Here is a 19,154-nt window from a genome sequence, read left to right on the forward strand (position 1 = left end):
ATCTGTTAAGCACTACTGTGTCAGGGAGAATTTAAAATGGGGCAAAATTGTTTGCAAATGTGAAAATAACAAGGGGCAAAAATAACTCTGTCTTTGTTTTGTGGATAACAATTTTTCACATCTATATACCAGTTGCAACTTCTCAGGGTTTCAAACAAGCAAGAAAAAAAAACCTTTAATGTGTTAAGTAGATGTCCATGACAACCCCCTTTTCATAAACATTGAAATAAATGTAGGGAGACCTCTTATCTGTAGAATATGGAGCTTAACTTCAACGAATGTAAAGAAATTACCTAAAATATACCACAGAAGAGACAATCAACTCTTCCTAATTAATATTTTAATAAATTAGGAAGTGACTCCATTTTGTATAAAACAACATCTGGTAATGTAAATACATTTGAGGTGTTTTTCTGAGCTTGTTGAAAAAACCCGAAAAAAGGCAATTGATTGATGTACAAGAGAGGGTTACATTGCCTCCTTTCTTTCTATTCCTGGTTAGGGAGCCTCTTTAAGATGAATGCAAGTCTGCAGCACAATTGATCAAATGTCGAAATAGATCATAGTTAAAAAAATAATAAAAATTTTAAAAATGTATAAACTTATGTATATTTATTCCAGCAAAAATTTTTCAGTCAATCCTCAAGGACATAGGTAAACCAATCAAGAAGAGGTAGAAATAAAGGTTCAATTTTGTCTCTTCATGAATTTTAAAAATAATATAATAATTAATTGTACAAAAAAGAACTTATTCATAATTTTTGTGTTCCCTCTCACAAACAAAACTACACATACAGATAAATGTCAAAGCAAATGTCAAGTTACAAATACATAATGAAATGGCACTTGATATTTGTACAACTGTAAACATTAAAGAAAATACATGTATATAAAATCTGCAAAAAATATGCTGATGAATTCACATTACACAAACAACAAGATACATTTTAACAATGCAAATATTGCATCATTCACAACCCTCAAAAAAATAATTCAGGAATGTTAAAGAAATGTAAATGTCATAAAATTAATCAATAAAGTTTAAATCATACATAAATAACAAGTTAATCCTAGTAAAAAAAAAATGGAATGATTCACTGAAAATGATATGTACAGGAGAATGTTAACAGGTTTCACAAAAACAGGTAAATATTGCCTTTTATCTAATATACAAGTGATATATTCATTGAGCATTGCATAATTGAATGAATAAAAATTAGTTACTAAAATAGTACAGGTATATGAAAATATAAAATCAATATTTTTAAGAATCATAAAAGGAATAAAAAATTTGATTTAAATGATCTTATATCTAATTAATTCCTTCAGGTTTTATATGTTCTGTGTCTTTGGTAAATGGGCCCCCTTTACAGGGCCATTCTTTATCAGTAGTCTTTGGGTCTATTTCTATAGTTTACAATACACAGGGCTATTATAATGATGACCAGCAGTGATGATAAGGCTGTAAGAGACCAGGTAGATACCTGAAAATTCTCACTGGTGTCTTTTAATGGTGCTGTAGTGACAATTGCTGCAATACATAAACATTATTATTGCCATAAACTTTTGTATTTGGAGTGCAAATAAGAATTCTGAATGTTCTAACCCAGTTATGTCACATCTAAGCAAATCGACCTTTTCATTCACCATACCTTTTTGTTTAATTACCAGATTAAGTTGCTCTACTTATTTTAAAATTATTATTTTCCCCTGTCTTTTAAAAATGATTTTCAAATGTTCAAATGTTAATCTTCAAATGTTCTGAAAATTGACAAAAGTTCTGTACCAGTCCTTTATTTTTACATTCGGTGAATAATAAAGAACTTCATATAAGACTTACTTTGAGGGCGCGAGGCCAGCTGTGGGAAATAAGTAGACCAGAATCCGTAGTCCTTCTGTCTGAAGTTTGTGTAGTTGTAGGAAGAGTTGCTGATGTAAAAATAGCTGTGGTTGTAAATATTATGCTGTCCCCAAGTCACATTCTTAAAATTAATCATAGAAAATCGCCTGGGGGTAGGATCACTGTAAGAGGGAATAGTAACTTCTTTATAATCTTACAATTTAAAAAAAAAAAACATTCACTATGCTATGGGAAGAGAATATCTTAGTCCTCTGGCAATAAAAGTTAGATTAGGAATTCTCATATGCTGACTGACAGTAAAGATACTGTTATATGTAGGTTTAATAAAACAAAAGAAAATAATGTTCCTAATAATGATGGTTCAAATCCCTTTTTACTAGCAGTTTTATTCCGCCCTTTTTGTCAATGCTGCATCAACTTACCAAAATAATGGAGACCTTAATTTTGAGGTACATTTTAAGTGTGGTAAGCATACATTTATCACACAACTAATTGCTTCATTTCTGTTAGTTTTATAATTATCGTTACTGACCCGTAAGATGAGAAGTTTGTCCACAGACTCATCATGTATTCACTCATATTCCTGTCCGCATAGTCATACTGCTGCCGAGGATAAAGCCCCAGCAGGTTTGTGTAAGTCTGGTTTATGAAGGGGAAACCAAAGATATACTGAAGTTCTTGTCCATGTGCAACACCTACATTGATAAAATAAAGAAGTATTTAAGTTATTATAAAGTTATTACATGTATAGTTATTATAAATTGTCTGGTTAAAAATAGCCCATCTTTTTTTTAGTCTAGAAATGAGGACTAGCTGCAACTGAATGTTTGGCAGATTTTAATAGATTAAACAAGCTGTAGTGGTCAGACAGGTTAGATCACCAGTGGCCAGATAGCTTAGTTGGTATAACACCAAACTATAGATTCAGGGGGCCCAGGATCAAATCCTGGTCTGGTCCATTACATTTTCTCCTGTCCTGTAACATTTGGTGCCATGACATACCCTAGAATGACAGGAGAAAGACCTTCAAGGGAAGAGCCTGGGTGGTCTCTTTGATGGTGAAGACCTTGAAGGAAGGTGGAATGTGGCAGACAGACAGGTTCGATCGATGGTGGCTTGATAGCTCAGTTGGTAGAGCACCTGACTAGAGTTTCAAGGGGCCTGGGTTCCGATCCTGATCTGGTCCTCTTATGATGGGACATCAGTAAGAGGAAAAAGGTCAAATGGCATTAAAATTAGGCATCAACTTTCCCAAAGTTGTTCCTCAAGTTGCATGTACATCATCCTCCCAATGCCAGGGGTCCTGAGTCAACACGTTGCCATTAGACCCCTGGCATATTTCATTCAATATTCGTGGGCTTGCTTCTCTCATTGAGAAGCACCAATCAAATTAAAGCTTTCATAAATAGTTAGAGAATGTAAACAAAAAGGATTCAGTTGACACCTCAAATGCATGTGTTAGAAGTTGTTTATCATAGAATGGCTTAATGTGATTGATTGAGAGATGAGGAAAACAATCAAGATTTAATTTTTGTCCGAAAGACGGCGCTGCAGTCAGCCCACGAATGTTGAATGAAATATGCCAATGGGTCTAACAGCAACGTGTTGACTCAGGACCCCTGGCATTGCGAGGATGCATGTACATGTATCTCAGTGGTCAGCTGACAGATATTAAACAAGAGGCCCAGGGACCAGAATGCTCACCTTTGGGTCTGGAGAGTTATAATCATAAGAAACATAGAGCACTAGTGAGTATACATACCTCTGTAATATGGAAGGTAGTCATTCCAGGAGAAGTAGTTGAAGACATAAAAGAATGTTTTGTTTTTTCCTGTTTGAAATCTCATAGCTTCATTCATTCCTGTGCCGAACATGTAGTCAGACATCATCTAAGACAAAAATGAGAAAACATCAGAATTCAGACATACAGTTAGAAGAAACATCATGTTCTGTTTCAAGTTGAAACTTACAACAGACCTATGTAAATAAACTTTAATATACATGTATATAATCAACTGCTGCTCCCACTAAAGCTTAAACATTTTCACTACTTACATGTATATTTGAATTTCTGTAAGCATATTTACTCCAAAATTGTAACACATTCATAAAATTAATTGATTGGTATGTTTAGTAGATAATTAGACCAGTTGAATTTTATTGGATCAGCTGCATTCTAAAGTGAAAGAACCAATTATTTCAGGACAGATTTACATATTACTCACATCAATGGTCTTGTGGAGGATCATGGTCTGATTTTTGGGCTGTGGCCAGTATGTATACTGGTAAATCATGGCATCCCTGGTGACACTATCTTGAACACCTCTATCACTAAGAAACTCATTAATGATATTGTCAAACTGAATCTTCTGTATGCCTTCATCAAGAGTTGGCAAATTGGCTGTAAAAAATTTCACATTAATTTTTTTTTCCTATATGGAATCACAACAATGTAAACTTTTTTTTTTTGAAACATTATTATATTTTCTAGAACAGTGACTTTATTGGATTTATTTTTAAACCCCCATAATGTGAGTATCCATTTCATGATATTAAAGATAAAACAATTTCACAAGATTCTCAAAACTCCTATCTTGTTAATGTGCAAAAATTGCTTCTAGTATTACTCCTCTAGTTCAACTTTTCACATGCAGGATACTCACGAATAAAGAATGACCCATCATCTTTGTTGAGACCTCCCATCACTTCAATTGGTTTGAAATTGTACAGTTCTCTCATTTGTTTTGGATGATCTGGTAGAAATGCACTGACTGTCCCCACCAATGACCCGTCCACTACTGGACCCCAGGGGTTTCCAACGGAACCAGGCTGGAAGAGTGGAGAAAACAGATATTCAGTATAACAAAATTTGCTATTTCTTTCCATTTTCAAAAATTTGCACTGAATGCATTAACATGTGCATCAAAAGTCAATTAAGAAAAACTTTAGAACTATTTTGAATGTAACAACTCATTACCATATCCAGTATGTTATTGAACATCATATAAACCTACCCTTAGTCTGACTTTGGATGAAGCATTTACAATCTCTCCATATGATCTATGTTCCCTGAGACACTGGGTTAACCTGAACATGTCTCCAGTAGGGCAGCCCAGTTCACGGGCCAGTTCCTGGGCATAATATTGGGCATCATTGTTAGTCTTTATGATAGCCCATTCACTTCTGTCTGAACCACTCTGCATGATGGCACGATGGAAGAGGTCTGAAGTTTACAGTAAAAACAATGTCATTAATAAACAGAATACTGAAAATCAACAGTTCAGAAATATGTATGTATTAGTCAAAAACACAATTCAAGTACGGAGCATACAGTAAGTGTGAAAAATGTCTTAGTATGCATGAAGAGGATTGATTCACAAGTACAGAAATTTACATTACATCAGAATGGATCATTCTATCCACCATGACATGTAATCACTGAATGCACATTTTTTTGAATTATTACACTAAATGTTGCCCCAGATGACAAACACTACCATTATTTACTTACTGACACTTCTTGGTGACAGAATCTGTAAGCCAACACTTGATGCCCCTGTATTTTGTCCAAATATGGTGATGATCCCTGGATTTCCTCTGAAATTTCTTATATTTTCTTTCACAAACTCGAGGGCCCTGACCTGATCCCACATTCCATAATTCCCTGGAGAGTTGGCATCATTGGTACACAAAAACCCTACAGAACATGTCATCATTAACTGTTATCTTTTTGATCAAAGAATAATGTTTTCAAGATTAACAAAGAGCTGCACCAAGAACAAACATGTACATTAATCATCAGGGTATGTACCCTGTACAGTGTTCTGCAGTTAAATGTAACTATATCATGTCTTTGGTTTCTTACCTATTAGTACTTGCCTGCAATTAAAGGTAAAAATACCCTGTTCTGGACCTCTTGCATAGTGGTATTATTGTTACTATTTTATAAAATCTGTTCACTTCTTGACTTGAAGTTAAATGCCACTATACCTCTGTCAAAGGGTTTTTGTAGTATTGCTAACCTATAGTTTAAGGTTACCACACCCCGCTATGAGCCTCTTACCAAATATTTCTACATTACAAAGTTTACACACTAAGTCTTGATCCTCATACCTAGTGGTCCCAGTCTGTAATTAAATGTGACCACCACCACATCCCTCTCTGCCAAGAAGACCCCAGGGTACTCCTGTGATGCCCCCATGGTGTAACCTCCACCATGGATAAAGACCATTACTGGATAAAGTGTGGGACTATTACTAGGGATTTCTTCTGTTTTCTGTAGTTATAAAACACATATCATCAAAATTAAATATACTGAACATCATTAGCACTGGAAAGTTTGAACAATAATACTGAATGCAATTCTATACAACATTTAAACACTATGAACATGATAGACGTAAATGAAATCTTCACGTTGTCTTACACTTGGTGCGAAAATGTTCATGTAGAGACAGTCTTCACTGATGTTGGCACTGCCCATGTTTGGGACAGTTTCCCTGACATACCACAGATGCTGTGGGCAGGCTGGTTTGTAGGATTTAGCTTCCCACACTCCCTCCCAGTATGGTCTCTCTGGCTTCTACAAAAACAGACCAAACAAGGCTTTTAATGATTTTTAAAGAGCCACCAACATGGTCTATAAACATTCTAGTAACAAATCTGATCACCAAGGATGACCCACATTAATGTTTTGAGGTCCACAATTTTATCTCTGCTTCGTAAAAACAAAAATTTTTGTACTTTAATTTCTGAGACGTATACTTTGCCATCCATAATCTTTCATTTCCCTAATACAGGATTGTCCTTATTTTAAAAATTGAAATAGCAGGGGACATTAAAAAAGTAGAAGGGGTTCTTCTCCTAAAAGGGGGTTGAAGGGGAATACATGTACCAGAATAACCAGGCCTGGGAATGTCATATAGGCAGGGAAATTCCCCGGCCCCCAGGTCTTAGGGACAATCCTGCTGATAATTGAGACATTCACCATAAATGAATGAAATTGCATGAAATTTTATGTTTTCCTTCATTTCGAGACTTCTCAAAGTTATAAAATTGAGGCAATTCAGGGTCTAGAGAACATTTTGTAAATTGTAGGTAGGAAACTGAAAATGAAAGTGCATTTAATTGGAGAATCAAAGCATAGTCAAGCAATTAAGCACAGGGTTCTAAGATTAGAAATAAGGGTTGCTATTAATTATGCAGCATACCTCAATTTGAAAACCTTCATCCTAATTTTTCAATATATTAGTGTGAGTTATAAAATTACTAACTGAAACAAGTTTAAAAATCCTGTAAAATACAATGACATCTCTTCATAATTTAGCAGCTGTTTAAGCTGTTAGATGAATGTTAAGTAATAAAATGATATAAACAGTAATAAGACTACCTTAAACCTATAGAGTTTTGGGTCATTGTTGTACTCTATTGGTCGTTTTGCGTAGGGAATTCCGAGGAATATATTGATATGTTTTCTGTATCTGGCAGCATACTGCGAGGGAATAGCAAAACCTTCAACCGGTCCATGTTGTGTATTTACACGTACGCTATACGAATAACTACATTCTGCAATATCTATTACACTTAAAATTACACAGGAAATAAAAAGAATCCCCATATCATATGAAAAATAAAGGCCAAATCTTTGACATATCAAACACTTGATTCATATCGGAAGTAGTACGAACGTAAACAGTATTAGATAACTCGCTCTTTTAAATTTCGAGTGATCGGGGTAAACCTAGGACCTTTCCCAGGCTAGGACAACTCCCGTTCTGAGAAAAGACATTTCTCAAGTCTAAAAGTTAATGAAAAGTTATATTTTTTCAAAAATTGTATCGTCAATATCATCTTTTACACATTTGTTTCCTTTATTTTATTGAATAAATTATTGAAAAATAATTTATTTTCACTCATGTTTTAGAAAAAAAAAGATTTACACATGATTCTAACTCTCTCCAAAGCTCACAGTTAGGCACAAGACTGAACGCTTTAACCACTATGCTACTCCTTGTCTTCGATGTAATTCACTGTGATTAAAATAAACAATTTTGTTGAAGCGTATAATTTTTTTTCAGAAATGTTCAATTTTCATAAAGAATGGGTTCAGACTCCATTTTTTTGAAACATGAAATAGATTTTACATTTACGTTTTCGTCATTTAAATGTTGATGAAGAATGAAGACTTGACCCATTCATGTTCAAAAATCATTATTTTATGGCTCGAATAAACCCATTTTCTACTAAATGTGCTTAACTGTCAATTTTTAAATCAAATTACATGCATCGATTAATAAGTCATTCAATAAAATAAATGAATCGAATGTGTTGATGACATTTCTGAAAACATAATTTTAAAAAATATAACTTTTCTGTGAATTTTGAACATTGAGAAATATATTGTCTCAGAGCAGGGGATTATCCTCGCCTTGTACATGTACACCCTTTTTATTCAAGCATGTAGAATTTAAGTAGTTTTAATGCTGGTATAAACAGTAAACTTGAATACATGATAAACCTAAGGTGACAGTTAAAAAGAAAAGTCTTTCTAGATTTCAAATTAGTTTGATAAGGTAAATAATTTTATATACAAGTATATGCTATATATTAACAAGTTTTGATGTTTTCTTTTAAGTTCTATGCTGCGTCTTTTCTTATCAAATAATAGTCTAAGAAATGATTGCCCCCAAAAGACATTGCTGCAGTCAGCCCTTAAAATATCAAATGAAGCTTGTCAGGGGTTCCACATGCACAATTCTGCCCAGGACCCCTGATGTTGTGAGGATGCACCATACCTATCGACCACAAGACTCAATTAATTCATATATCATTCACCTCATCATCAAAGCCTTCGATCAGAGAAAAGCGACAATCAAGAAGAGGCATTTTTATGCTTTTTAATAAATAAGAATCTTTGAACAATCAATTTTTTTTTTACCTCAATGCATACACATTTTTACACTTAAAACACCCAAAATCAAATAATTATTTTTATGTTTCATACATACCTTTATGATTAAAGTATAATAAATGAATGATTCCAGCAATCATATATTAATACTCAAAATACACTGCACATGTACACAAAATTAGCCATACATTTAAAGCTTTAAAAAAGATGGAATTAAATGCATTGTACTTGTACAACATAAATAGCTCAGTATACCCACAACAACAATACTATCCAACTTTGGTAGTAACATACAAAAACAATACTTTGGGAATACTTGAATGTATCAAAAATATTTTTTCAGCAGTTTATCTTAATTTTGCATCCTGATACATAACAAAAGTTAAAACAATATTTTTGTCCTAACAGTAAGCAACATAACTTGCCTTCAAAATGTTCATTAAAACATCAATTAAATTCTGTCAAAAAAGAATTTTATAACATACATTCTTTGCAGCATTATACAAACAAGGATTTCTATTCCAATGGCACAAATAAAACAAAAATGTTAAATGCCTTTATTTCACATGAAATTGCTTTTTTTGTTTCTGTTTGGGCAAGGGTACAAAATGACAAACAAGAGGCCCAAGGTCCTTAACGGTCACCTGAGTATAATACAACAATTTAGAAGTTAAATACACTGACAGATGAAGCTTTGTTGCCCTAAAGCAAGAGAAGTAGGAAGATCAGGATCAACAAAATAATTAGTCTAGTATTCAGTATCAACTCATAACTTAAGTCCTAATCTGTCCCCCACTTAATATTATCACCATGCAGACTATTAACAAACTATTAGTGCTTCTGTACTATTTTTAAACCCATATTAAGACCTCTAGCATCGACCTCTCTTGTGGTCTTTGAAGAACTTTTAATAAGATAAGTTATTTTTGTCTCGTTTTTATTTATCTATTACTTACAGGTCTACCTGATTATTAAAACTAAGAAAGTACTTTTTGAATTATACAATAAACATTCTTGCATAATTATCTTATTCTATTAACCTTTCAAAAACATTATTTACAGTGATTAATTATCAAAGATGAATGGAAAAGGGGAATAACTTCTCTCAGTAGAATACAAATTAATAGAGCCCTGCCCAGGACCAGAATGCTTAGACGAATTGTCCAGATGTTCAAAAATCTGGTAGAAATACGCTTACTTATATCATTTAAACTTTTACTCAGTTTGCTTTCGATATGCCCAGAAGCAGAGAAGAATTTCACAGGTACAATGCATTTTCACTACAGATTCAACAAAGCCTTACCCTAACACCAGAACCCAAGACCAAAGGTCAAGAAATTTACAAAATTGGAAGAGTTACCCTCATCATCATAACTATGGACTTCAAAGAATTAACACTTTTCCACTATATTATCAAAAGCCCCCCCCCCCCTTCCTCGTTATGCCAGAACCCCTGACCCTAGGACCACAAGATTTAAAAATTCTGTTCGAAGCTCCCATCTTCATCATAGCTAAGCAATTTATTTATCAGCTCAACACTAGGGAGCATACAGGATTAGTTAATGATTAATTAATAGAATTAATGCATTTTCACTATATAATCAATAGAGCCCCCCTCCCCCCCCCCCTCCTCAAGAACCCCAAAAACTGAGGCCATGTATTTAAAAATTTTGGAAGAGGCATCCTTGCCTATCATAATCATGCACTTAGTTTGTTTAAATAATCTCCAGTAGCAAAGAAGAAGATTTTCATAGAATCAATGCATTTTCACTATATAATCAATAGAGCCCCGCCCTAACACCGGAACCCCTGACCCTGGGGCCATGAAATTCACAATTTTTAAAAAGGCATCCTTATGCATCATAACCATGCACTTAGTTTGTTTAAATAATCTCCAGTAGCAGAGAAGAAGATTTTCAAAGAATCAATGCATTTTCACTATATAATCAATAGAGCCCCACCCTAACACCAGAACCCCTGACCCTGGGGCCATGAATTTCACAATTTTGAAAAGGCATCCTTATGCATCATAACCATGCACTTAGTTTGTTTAAATAATCTCCAGTAGCAGAGAAGAAGATTTTCAAAGAATTAATGCATTTTCACTATATAATCAATAGAGCCCTGCCCTAACACCAGAACCCCTGACCCAGGGGCCATGGCTTTCACAATTCTGCAAGGGGCCCACCTCCTCATCATAACTATGTACTTAGTTTATCACCTTAATGCCCAGGAGCAGAGAAGAAGATTTTCAAAGAATTAATGCATTTTCACTATATAATCGATAGAGCCCCGCCCTAACACCAGAACCTCTGACCCTGGGGCCATGAATTTCACAATTTTGGAAGAGGCTCTCTTGCTCATCATAACTATGTACTTAGTTACTTAATTTAATACCCAGGAGCAGAGAAGATTTTCAAAGAATTAATGCATTTTCTTTAGATAGTTGATAGAGCCCCGCCCTAACACCAGAACCCCTGACCCTGGGGCCATGACATTCACAATTTTGGAAGAGGCACTCTTGCTCATCATAACTATGTACTTAGTTACTTTACTTAATACCCAGGGGCAGAGAAGAAGATTTTCAAAGAATTAATGCTTTTTCACTATATAATCTATAGAGCCCCACCCTAACACCAGAACCCCTGACCCTGGGGCCATGAATTTCACAATTTTGAAAGAGGCACTCTTCCTCATCATAACTATGTACTTAGTTACTTTATTTAATACCCAGGAGCAGAGAAGATGATTTTCAAAGAATTAATGCATTTTCACTATATAATCAATAGAGCCTCACCCTTACACTAGAACCCCTAACCCGGGGCCATGAATTTCACAATTTTGGATGAGGCACTCTTGCTCATCATAACTATGTACTTAGTTACCTTATTTAATACCCAGGAGCAGAGAAGAAGATTTTCAAAGAAATAATGCACTTTCACTATATGATTTATATAGCCCCACCCTGGGGCCAGAACCCCTGACCCTGGGGCCATGAATTTCACAATTTTGAAAAGGCATCCTTATGCATCATAACCATGCACTTAGTTTGTTTAAATAATACCCAGGAGCAGAGAAGAAGATTTTCAAAGAATTAATGCATTTTCACTATATAATCAATAGAGCCCTGCCCTAACACCAGAACCCCTGACCCAGGGGCCATGGCTTTCACAATTCTGGAAGGGGCCCACCTCCTCATCATAACTATGTACTTAGTTTATCACCTTAATGCCCAGGAGCAGGGAAGAAGATTTTCAAAGAATTAATGCATTTTCACTATATAATCGATAGAGCCCCGCCCTAACACCAGAACCCCTGACCCTGGGGCCATGAATTTCACAATTTTGGAAGAGGCTCTCTTGCTCATCATAACTATGTACTTAGTTACTTAATTTAATACCCAGGAGCAGAGAAGATTTTCAAAGAATTAATGCATTTTCTTTAGATAGTTGATAGAGCCCCGCCCTAACACCAGAACCCCTGACCCTGGGGCCATGACATTCACAATTTTGGAAGAGGCACTCTTGCTCATCATAACTATGTACTTAGTTACTTTACTTAATACCCAGGGGCAGAGAAGAAGATTTTCAAAGAATTAATGCTTTTTCACTATATAATCTATAGAGCCCCACCCTAACACCAGAACCCCTGACCCTGGGGCCATGAATTTCACAATTTGAAAGAGGCACTCTTCCTCATCATAACTATGTACTTAGTTACTTTATTTAATACCCAGGAGCAGAGAAGATGATTTTCAAAGAATTAATGCATTTTCACTATATAATCAATAGAGCCCCGCCCTTACACCAGAACCCCTAACCCGGGGCCATGAATTTCACAATTTTGGATGAGGCACTCTTGCTCATCATAACTATGTACTTAGTTACCTTATTTAATACCCAGGAGCAGAGAAGAAGATTTTCAAAGAAATAATGCACTTTCACTATATGATTTATATAGCCCCACCCTGGGGCCAGAACCCCTGACCCTGGGGCCATGAATTTCACAATTTTGAAAGAGGCACTCTTGCTCATCAAAACTATGTACTTAGTTACTTTATTTAATACCCAGGAGCAGAGACGAAGATTTTCAAAGAATTAATGCATTTTCACTATATAATCAATAGAGCCCCGCCCTAACACAAGAACCCCTGACCCTGGGGCCATGAATTTCACAATTTTGAAAGAGGCTCTCTTGCTCATCATAACTATGTACTTAGTTACTTAATTTAATACCCAGGAGCAGAGAAGAAGATTTTCAAAGAAATAATGCACTTTCACTATATGATCTATATAGCCCCACCCTGGGGCCAGAACCCCTGACCCTGGGGCCATGAATTTCACAATTTTGGAAGAGGCACTCTTCCTCATCATAACTATGTACTTAGTTACTTTATTTAATACCCAGGAGCAGAGAAGAAGATTTTCAAAGAATAAATCCATTTTCACTATATAATCTATAGAGCCCCGCCCTAACACCAGAACCCCTGACCCTGGGGCCATGAAATTCACAATTTTGAAAGAGGCACTCTTGCTCTTCATAACTATGTACTTAATTACCTTATTTAATACCCAGGAGCAGAGAAGAAGATTTTCAAAGAAATAATGCACTTTCACTATATGATCTATATAGCCCCACCCTGGGGCCAGAACCCCTGACCCTGGGGCCATGAATTTCACAATTTGGTAGAGGGCTCAATGCTTATTACAATGATGCCAACAGTTTGACTGCTTGATGTCCAGGAGTAAAGAAGAAGATTTTTAAAGATTGCATTATTTTTGGTGGTTTTAGCCCCACCCCTCAGGCCCCAGGGGGGCAGGGACCATGAAATTCACAATTTTTGTTTCCCTTCACCCATAGATGCTATATGCCAAATTTGGTTGAAATTGGTTAAGCGGTTTCAGAGAAGAAGCTAAAAATGTTCAAATGTTAACGCACGACGCACGCCGACGGACGAGAACGGATAGCAATAGGTCACCTGAGTGACTCAGGTGACCTAAAAAAGAAATACATATACCAGAATGAACAAAATCCCAACATTTGCATCATAAAATCATGAACAAACTCTTAAAGTATTTTATTTGTAGCAACTTTTACATCCAGAAATGCCTTCAATGGTTGAATTTGTGGAGATTAAACCTTTAGTCACTCCTTAATTCAAAACATCAGCTCAAAATGAATATAGATATCACCAAATAATTCCAACAATGAAATACATTTCCATGCATTAACAATAAATACACAAGAAATAGATGTAAACAAGTATTGCATATTCAAACTGCACAAAAATCTTAACTTTTCTAAGGGACATCATCCACGTTCAGATCTTGTTGTGGTTCATCTTGTGTCAGCTGCTTGGTGATGAGAATAAATTGACATTAGGTAGACTGCTGGCCGTGTTTTCTGTCAGTGATACGGGTGTTGTATCTGTACTGTCATTTATGATAATGTCTTTTGTTTTATATTTTCCAAGTTTGTATTTGCAGCACACAACCTCCACAAAGAATTCTGTCCAATTGTGTATCATTCCTAAATGACAAAAAAGAGCAATAAAAATGAGATACCCATATAGGCATTCAAATCCACCTGAGTATCAGGAGTTTCTCTGTTATCATATAACCAATTTACCCCACCAGTGTATAAAACTCTTGACCCAAGGAACATAAATTTTTCAATTTTGGTCAATATCTCTTCATTTATTATCACAAAAGTGTCTGCTAGTGTTGAGGAGTAGAATTTATATTTTATGACTTATATAAATACTTTTGTTAAAGCAATATGAGCTGCAACTTTGATGTCAGAAATTTTTGTTGCAAAATTGTAATTTAACTATTTGAATGGCAGAAAAAAAAGAACATTTATAAATTTCTGTTGTTCATATTTGCTGGAATAAATATTTAGAAGCTTTGATTGAAGCAAAATTACATTATTGTCACCCTGTACAATATTGATCTCTTACAAAATACTATATATTTGTCTGTACAGAAGTCTTTCCTTTTAAACAATTTAATGCTTTATTGTAGTCTTACTGATCATAAAGGGTTAAATTACTTACAAATTTATCATAATAACACATTTTAACAGCAAAATAAAATTCTCAAAAATGCAGGTCATATTGCTTTAAATAAACTTTAAAAAAAAAAAGAAAAAAAAAAGAAAGATCTGTATAACTCACCTGAGACAGCAAAAATTCCTCCCACAATGCCGCACAGCCGAATCAGGAACTGACTAAAAGGTCTATGTGTTTCTTTCACACGGATTTTCAGTGCATTAAGGTCATATTTCACAAATATTCCTGGCACACCATGACTCCCTTTACTATGATTAATTGTTCTGTTCTAAAAACAAGGAGGAAAACAACATGTCACTATATTGACTTTTACATGTACATTCATGAAATTCTTAATTTTTGACTTTGGGAAATGTATGTACAGAAAGGATAATCACATTGTATACATGTACAAGTATATTATTGATAAGAAATGTAATCATGTAAAATTTACTTCAATTTAGCATTTTTTCCTTCACTGTAATAGTCATTCTAATGAAGCTTTTTAACAAAAGATTTTATGACTCTGAGTTATCCCCCTTACCCTCTGTGTGACAGAGAACTGGAATGTGTCAATGTTTCCTGCTGCGTAGGTCCTGACCTCAGTTGGTACAATTTTTATATAGTAGTTAAAAACATGGAAGTCTACAAAACATACCATCAGACATCATCAAAGTTAAAGAAATTTTCAAATCAATAAGCACTGAACTCCAAAACTCTGCAGACCAGATATTTGTCAGTTGATAAATTGCTAACTATGTTCATGGGGAGTTTTATCTTTTGACTTAATATACACTTACTGTCTGTTGATATCTGCTCCTCTCCATCCAGTGGATTTATGATGCCTTTTACGGTATCCCCGAAGGAGAAGTGGTCAATTCTATGGGAAAAATTATAGTCTGAAAAGAAGAAATTTCTGAAATTACAAAAATCAGGAGATTCACAGGCAAAAATGCTCATGTAAATTAAATTTGCTCTTAAAAACAAGCCAAAATCATACATGTTAACCTACTGTGATGAAAAAGAGGGAGATTCAGACCTTAAAAGAGGTAGCATTGCACACGTTGTTTTACACACTGATTTAAGAAGATATACCTATATGTAAATATTACCTAAATTGACCACTGCAATAATTTAAACTCAAATATCAACTGCAAAGAAGAAGACAAAAACACCTTTAACATAAATTATATATACAAATATAAATATTTTTAATGCTCATTACTTTGGCTTTGAATGGCTGCTTAATTTAGTCTTTTGACAAGTGATCTTTGTTGGAAGCAATAATTCTGAATGTTCATTCAGTTGTCAGATACAGCTAATGATGACATTATTTAGCCTACTTCAGATCTAAAACTAGTTCTTATCTTTCGTTAAATAAATTGTATTTTCCTGTGATGACCATAAACGAAAGTAGAGATGCAAAAAAAGTATTATAAATGAATGCTGATTCCTTTTTTTTTTTTTACTTTACTGAATGATGTCAAAAGTTTTTATCCACTTCTAGAATACTATATCTCCTTTTTCTTGCAGAGATGTCGATGAAATTTATAGTAACCAATGTAATCACAGCGATTTGTGCACCTGTTGTTGTCAAACATGTGCTTGAAATCTGTGTAAACATCGGATTTAAAAAAAGCGTTTGAATGCTCCCAGTTCAAATCACACAATATCTAACGAGATTTTATGATGAGTGGCTTCAAAAATGGCTACCCAAGTGAATCAAAAATGGATTTTTGTAGAAAAGCGGTAGATTTACGAATAAAAGCGATAGGCGGGAGATGGAGTAAAAAAGCGGTAGACTTCCACCTAGAGCGGTAGAGTTAACATGTATGCCCAAATGCAAGAACATAGTACCAGTGTGCTTAATTACCTTTTTCATGAACCATCATTGAAATATGAGCATGACCTCTTGGAAAAACTGGAACTGATCTAAATAACAGAGACAAAAGCATGAATGTGCAAGAAATTCAAGTCAAATATTTTACCCTACCGAGCAAACTTATACTTAAAATAATCGTTTTAGATGAAAGATTAGTTTGTTACATATACATTTATGTTATTGGGGCATTACATGCAGAAAAAAGAAAGTGATACACAAATTGACTGACTTTCCTGCTGTGATGTGGAAATTCCCAGCCACTTTGTTAACCTCCAGAGACCCATAGACTCGACAGGCATCAGGATCCCCCTCAGCTGGAGTCTCCCTGTGTACCAGAAAATTACAAAGAAAATAAAAGACAAATACAGGGTATACAAAATAGCCATGTCCCTATGGTGCAATGAAGTGAAATTCTTGAAAAAGGTGTACTCTGGGTTTATCACATTTTTCTGAACAATAGTTGTTGTGGTTGAGCCAGGCCACAAAATTAAATGATAAATAAAATTCATACAATAGGAGTGGGTAGCTGTCCACAAATTTACACATCAACTAAATCATGTATTTTTTGCAAAAGTAACAAAATTTGATCCCAACAATAATCAATTAAAGAAAAGTATAATGTCGTTTTCTAAATGTTAAGTAAAATGCAATATACACAATGTATAAGCAAAGTAAACATGCATGTGCATATAAATGGAAAATGACTGTGATTGAGTTTGATTATAAATTTAAACATTTCCTTAGCTAACAACTTCAATATTAATATGGTACATTTACATACATCAATTTTCACATACGACTAAGCCTAACTGTAATACATTTATCTCCAGCAAACACAAATTATTTAAACATAAAAAAAAAACCTTTTTGGCATCCCAGTTTTATATGTTGCAATTAAGCCCCTTGACATCCACATGACATCCTGGAGAGCATGATACTCAGATCTCAGAAACTCACTGATCTCCTGAACTGTCTCATGGTAATGTCTCTGGTTTGGACTAAGTTCAAAATAAGCATCCTCATATTTCAGCTCTCCAAAACCATGTGTGTCCTGTCCCGTTACATCCAGGACATCTGCTCCAATTGCTGCAAATAGACATAACGGTTTCAATCATCATCTTTCATGAAGTTGAAGAGGCTCTAGTAATTTGGTGCTGCACATATTTTTATGCAATGCTTTAGTCAGCCTATCTCAGGAAATGCCTGAGGCACTTTAGTAAGGTGATAATGCCCCTGTAAGTGATATGAATCAAGTTATCTGAAAAATCATACATGTACCTGGTATGTTGACATCCTTTCATTGTTACTTGCCATTACATTTCATTGTTACTAACCATTAAATTTCATTGTTACTTACCATTACATTTCATTGTTACTTACCATTACATTTCATTGTTACTTACCATTACATCTCATTGCAACTGTCATGTCTATGTTGAGCTTCAACTTTCTGAAAACATACAAGGGAAAAAAATTCAGTCAAGATGAATTTTATTTTATTCTGGATGTAAGTCAATAAATCTAAACTAAAGTCAGCTTGTTCTTATCCGTCTATTATTTCTGTATCATATCACTTTGCCATGTTCAATCACATATTTTTTTTTAACAAAATAATGTTCATTCAAGTTTCAAATCCACTGTACAAATGGTCATTCACAAATAAGATCCTCAAATTTTATTTTGCTTTCTCTATTAAACACGCACATTGTTTTCCCATTCAGCATAAACATACTTGTAACATTGTATGTTCAACAATGCATAATATTGAACATGTTGAAGGGTTATAGCCTTAATTACAAAATTTAGTCATTAATTGATTAATTAAAAGCTTTCATTTATACTAATTTTACATTCCTCTTATCTAAAACATCAGAATAGCAATCTTACCCATCAAGCCCAGTGTCAACTTCATATTCAAATTTCAGATCTGTTGTGGAGTAATATATTATCTCTGACACAACCAGAATAAATATACACACAAAAACAGCAATTGATACTGAAATGTAAAAAGAAACAAAAATACATGAATTATTTCAAGATCAACGAAGAAAATCAAATTCTAGTAAAGTATGAAGTCGAATGTTTGAAACAGTTAATCTAGATTCAATGGGATAAAATATTTCATCACATACTTTTCAACTTCATTTATGGAGTAAAAGGAAAAATTGAAAGGTATGACATAAGCATTAATGGCAATACAACACTTTTTTTCAAATTCAATTGATAATCTAACTGACCTGAAATAAAAACTATTAGTTTAGTTAGAGTAAGACAAGGATATTAATAACACTAACTTCCCCCTCCTGAAGCAGTCTTCTCCTGGCAATCATCCAGGACTTTGGGAAATGCATCGAGTTCCGTCACCACCTTAATGGCCTGCTTTCTATTTGCCACATTCAGTCGCCTCATCTCTGCTCAAAGTTTGTTATAGTTTTAAACATATCATTCTACT

At 34.4% G+C, this 19,154-nt stretch overlaps 2 protein-coding genes across 2 annotated transcripts; both read right to left on the bottom strand.

The window, feature by feature from the left end:
* Positions 1 to 595: 595 nt before the first annotated feature.
* LOC133182378 (acetylcholinesterase-like) lies at positions 596 to 7,550 on the bottom strand. The gene is made up of 11 exons (XM_061317211.1): positions 7,251 to 7,550; positions 6,288 to 6,443; positions 5,975 to 6,137; positions 5,373 to 5,558; positions 4,876 to 5,084; positions 4,525 to 4,690; positions 4,087 to 4,262; positions 3,624 to 3,750; positions 2,394 to 2,556; positions 1,841 to 2,022; positions 596 to 1,531 (listed from the first exon to the last, which is right to left on the bottom strand). Exons 1-11 carry the CDS (start codon positions 7,476 to 7,478, stop codon positions 1,386 to 1,388), a joined length of 1,902 nt encoding a protein of 633 aa, XP_061173195.1. The 5' UTR covers positions 7,479 to 7,550; the 3' UTR covers positions 596 to 1,385.
* Positions 7,551 to 13,775: 6,225 nt separating this feature from the next.
* LOC133178731 (endoplasmic reticulum-Golgi intermediate compartment protein 2-like) lies at positions 13,776 to 19,154 on the bottom strand. The gene is made up of 10 exons (XM_061313762.1): positions 18,997 to 19,154; positions 18,590 to 18,698; positions 18,106 to 18,152; positions 17,566 to 17,788; positions 16,932 to 17,027; positions 16,694 to 16,752; positions 15,621 to 15,719; positions 15,365 to 15,465; positions 14,947 to 15,109; positions 13,776 to 14,300 (listed from the first exon to the last, which is right to left on the bottom strand). The coding sequence occupies exons 1-10, from the start codon at positions 19,109 to 19,111 to the stop codon at positions 14,119 to 14,121; spliced, it is 1,194 nt and encodes a 397-aa protein (XP_061169746.1). The 5' UTR covers positions 19,112 to 19,154; the 3' UTR covers positions 13,776 to 14,118.

The sequence above is a fragment of the Saccostrea echinata genome, unplaced genomic scaffold (genome assembly GCF_033153115.1).
Source record: "Saccostrea echinata isolate AGI-Se365-2 ecotype Australia unplaced genomic scaffold, CSIRO_AGI_Sech_v1 ptg000001l, whole genome shotgun sequence".
NCBI lineage: Eukaryota > Metazoa > Mollusca > Bivalvia > Ostreida > Ostreidae > Saccostrea > Saccostrea echinata.

Coding starts and splice junctions, on each gene's coding strand:
- LOC133182378 (XM_061317211.1), bottom strand. CDS start 7,478: ATGGGGATTCTTTTTATTTCCTGTGTAATTTTAAGTGTAATAGATATT. Junction 6,444..7,250: donor CAAAACTCTATAGGTTTAAG/GTAGTCTTATTA, acceptor CTGTTTTTGTAG/AAGCCAGAGAGACCATACTG. Junction 2,557..3,623: donor CTACCTTCCATATTACAGAG/GTATGTATACTC, acceptor TTATCAATGTAG/GTGTTGCACATGGACAAGAA.
- LOC133178731 (XM_061313762.1), bottom strand. CDS start 19,111: ATGAGGCGACTGAATGTGGCAAATAGAAAGCAGGCCATTAAGGTGGTG. Junction 16,753..16,931: donor TTCCACATCACAGCAGGAAA/GTCAGTCAATTT, acceptor TCTGTTATTTAG/ATCAGTTCCAGTTTTTCCAA. Junction 14,301..14,946: donor AGGAATTTTTGCTGTCTCAG/GTGAGTTATACA, acceptor TTTGTCATTTAG/GAATGATACACAATTGGACA.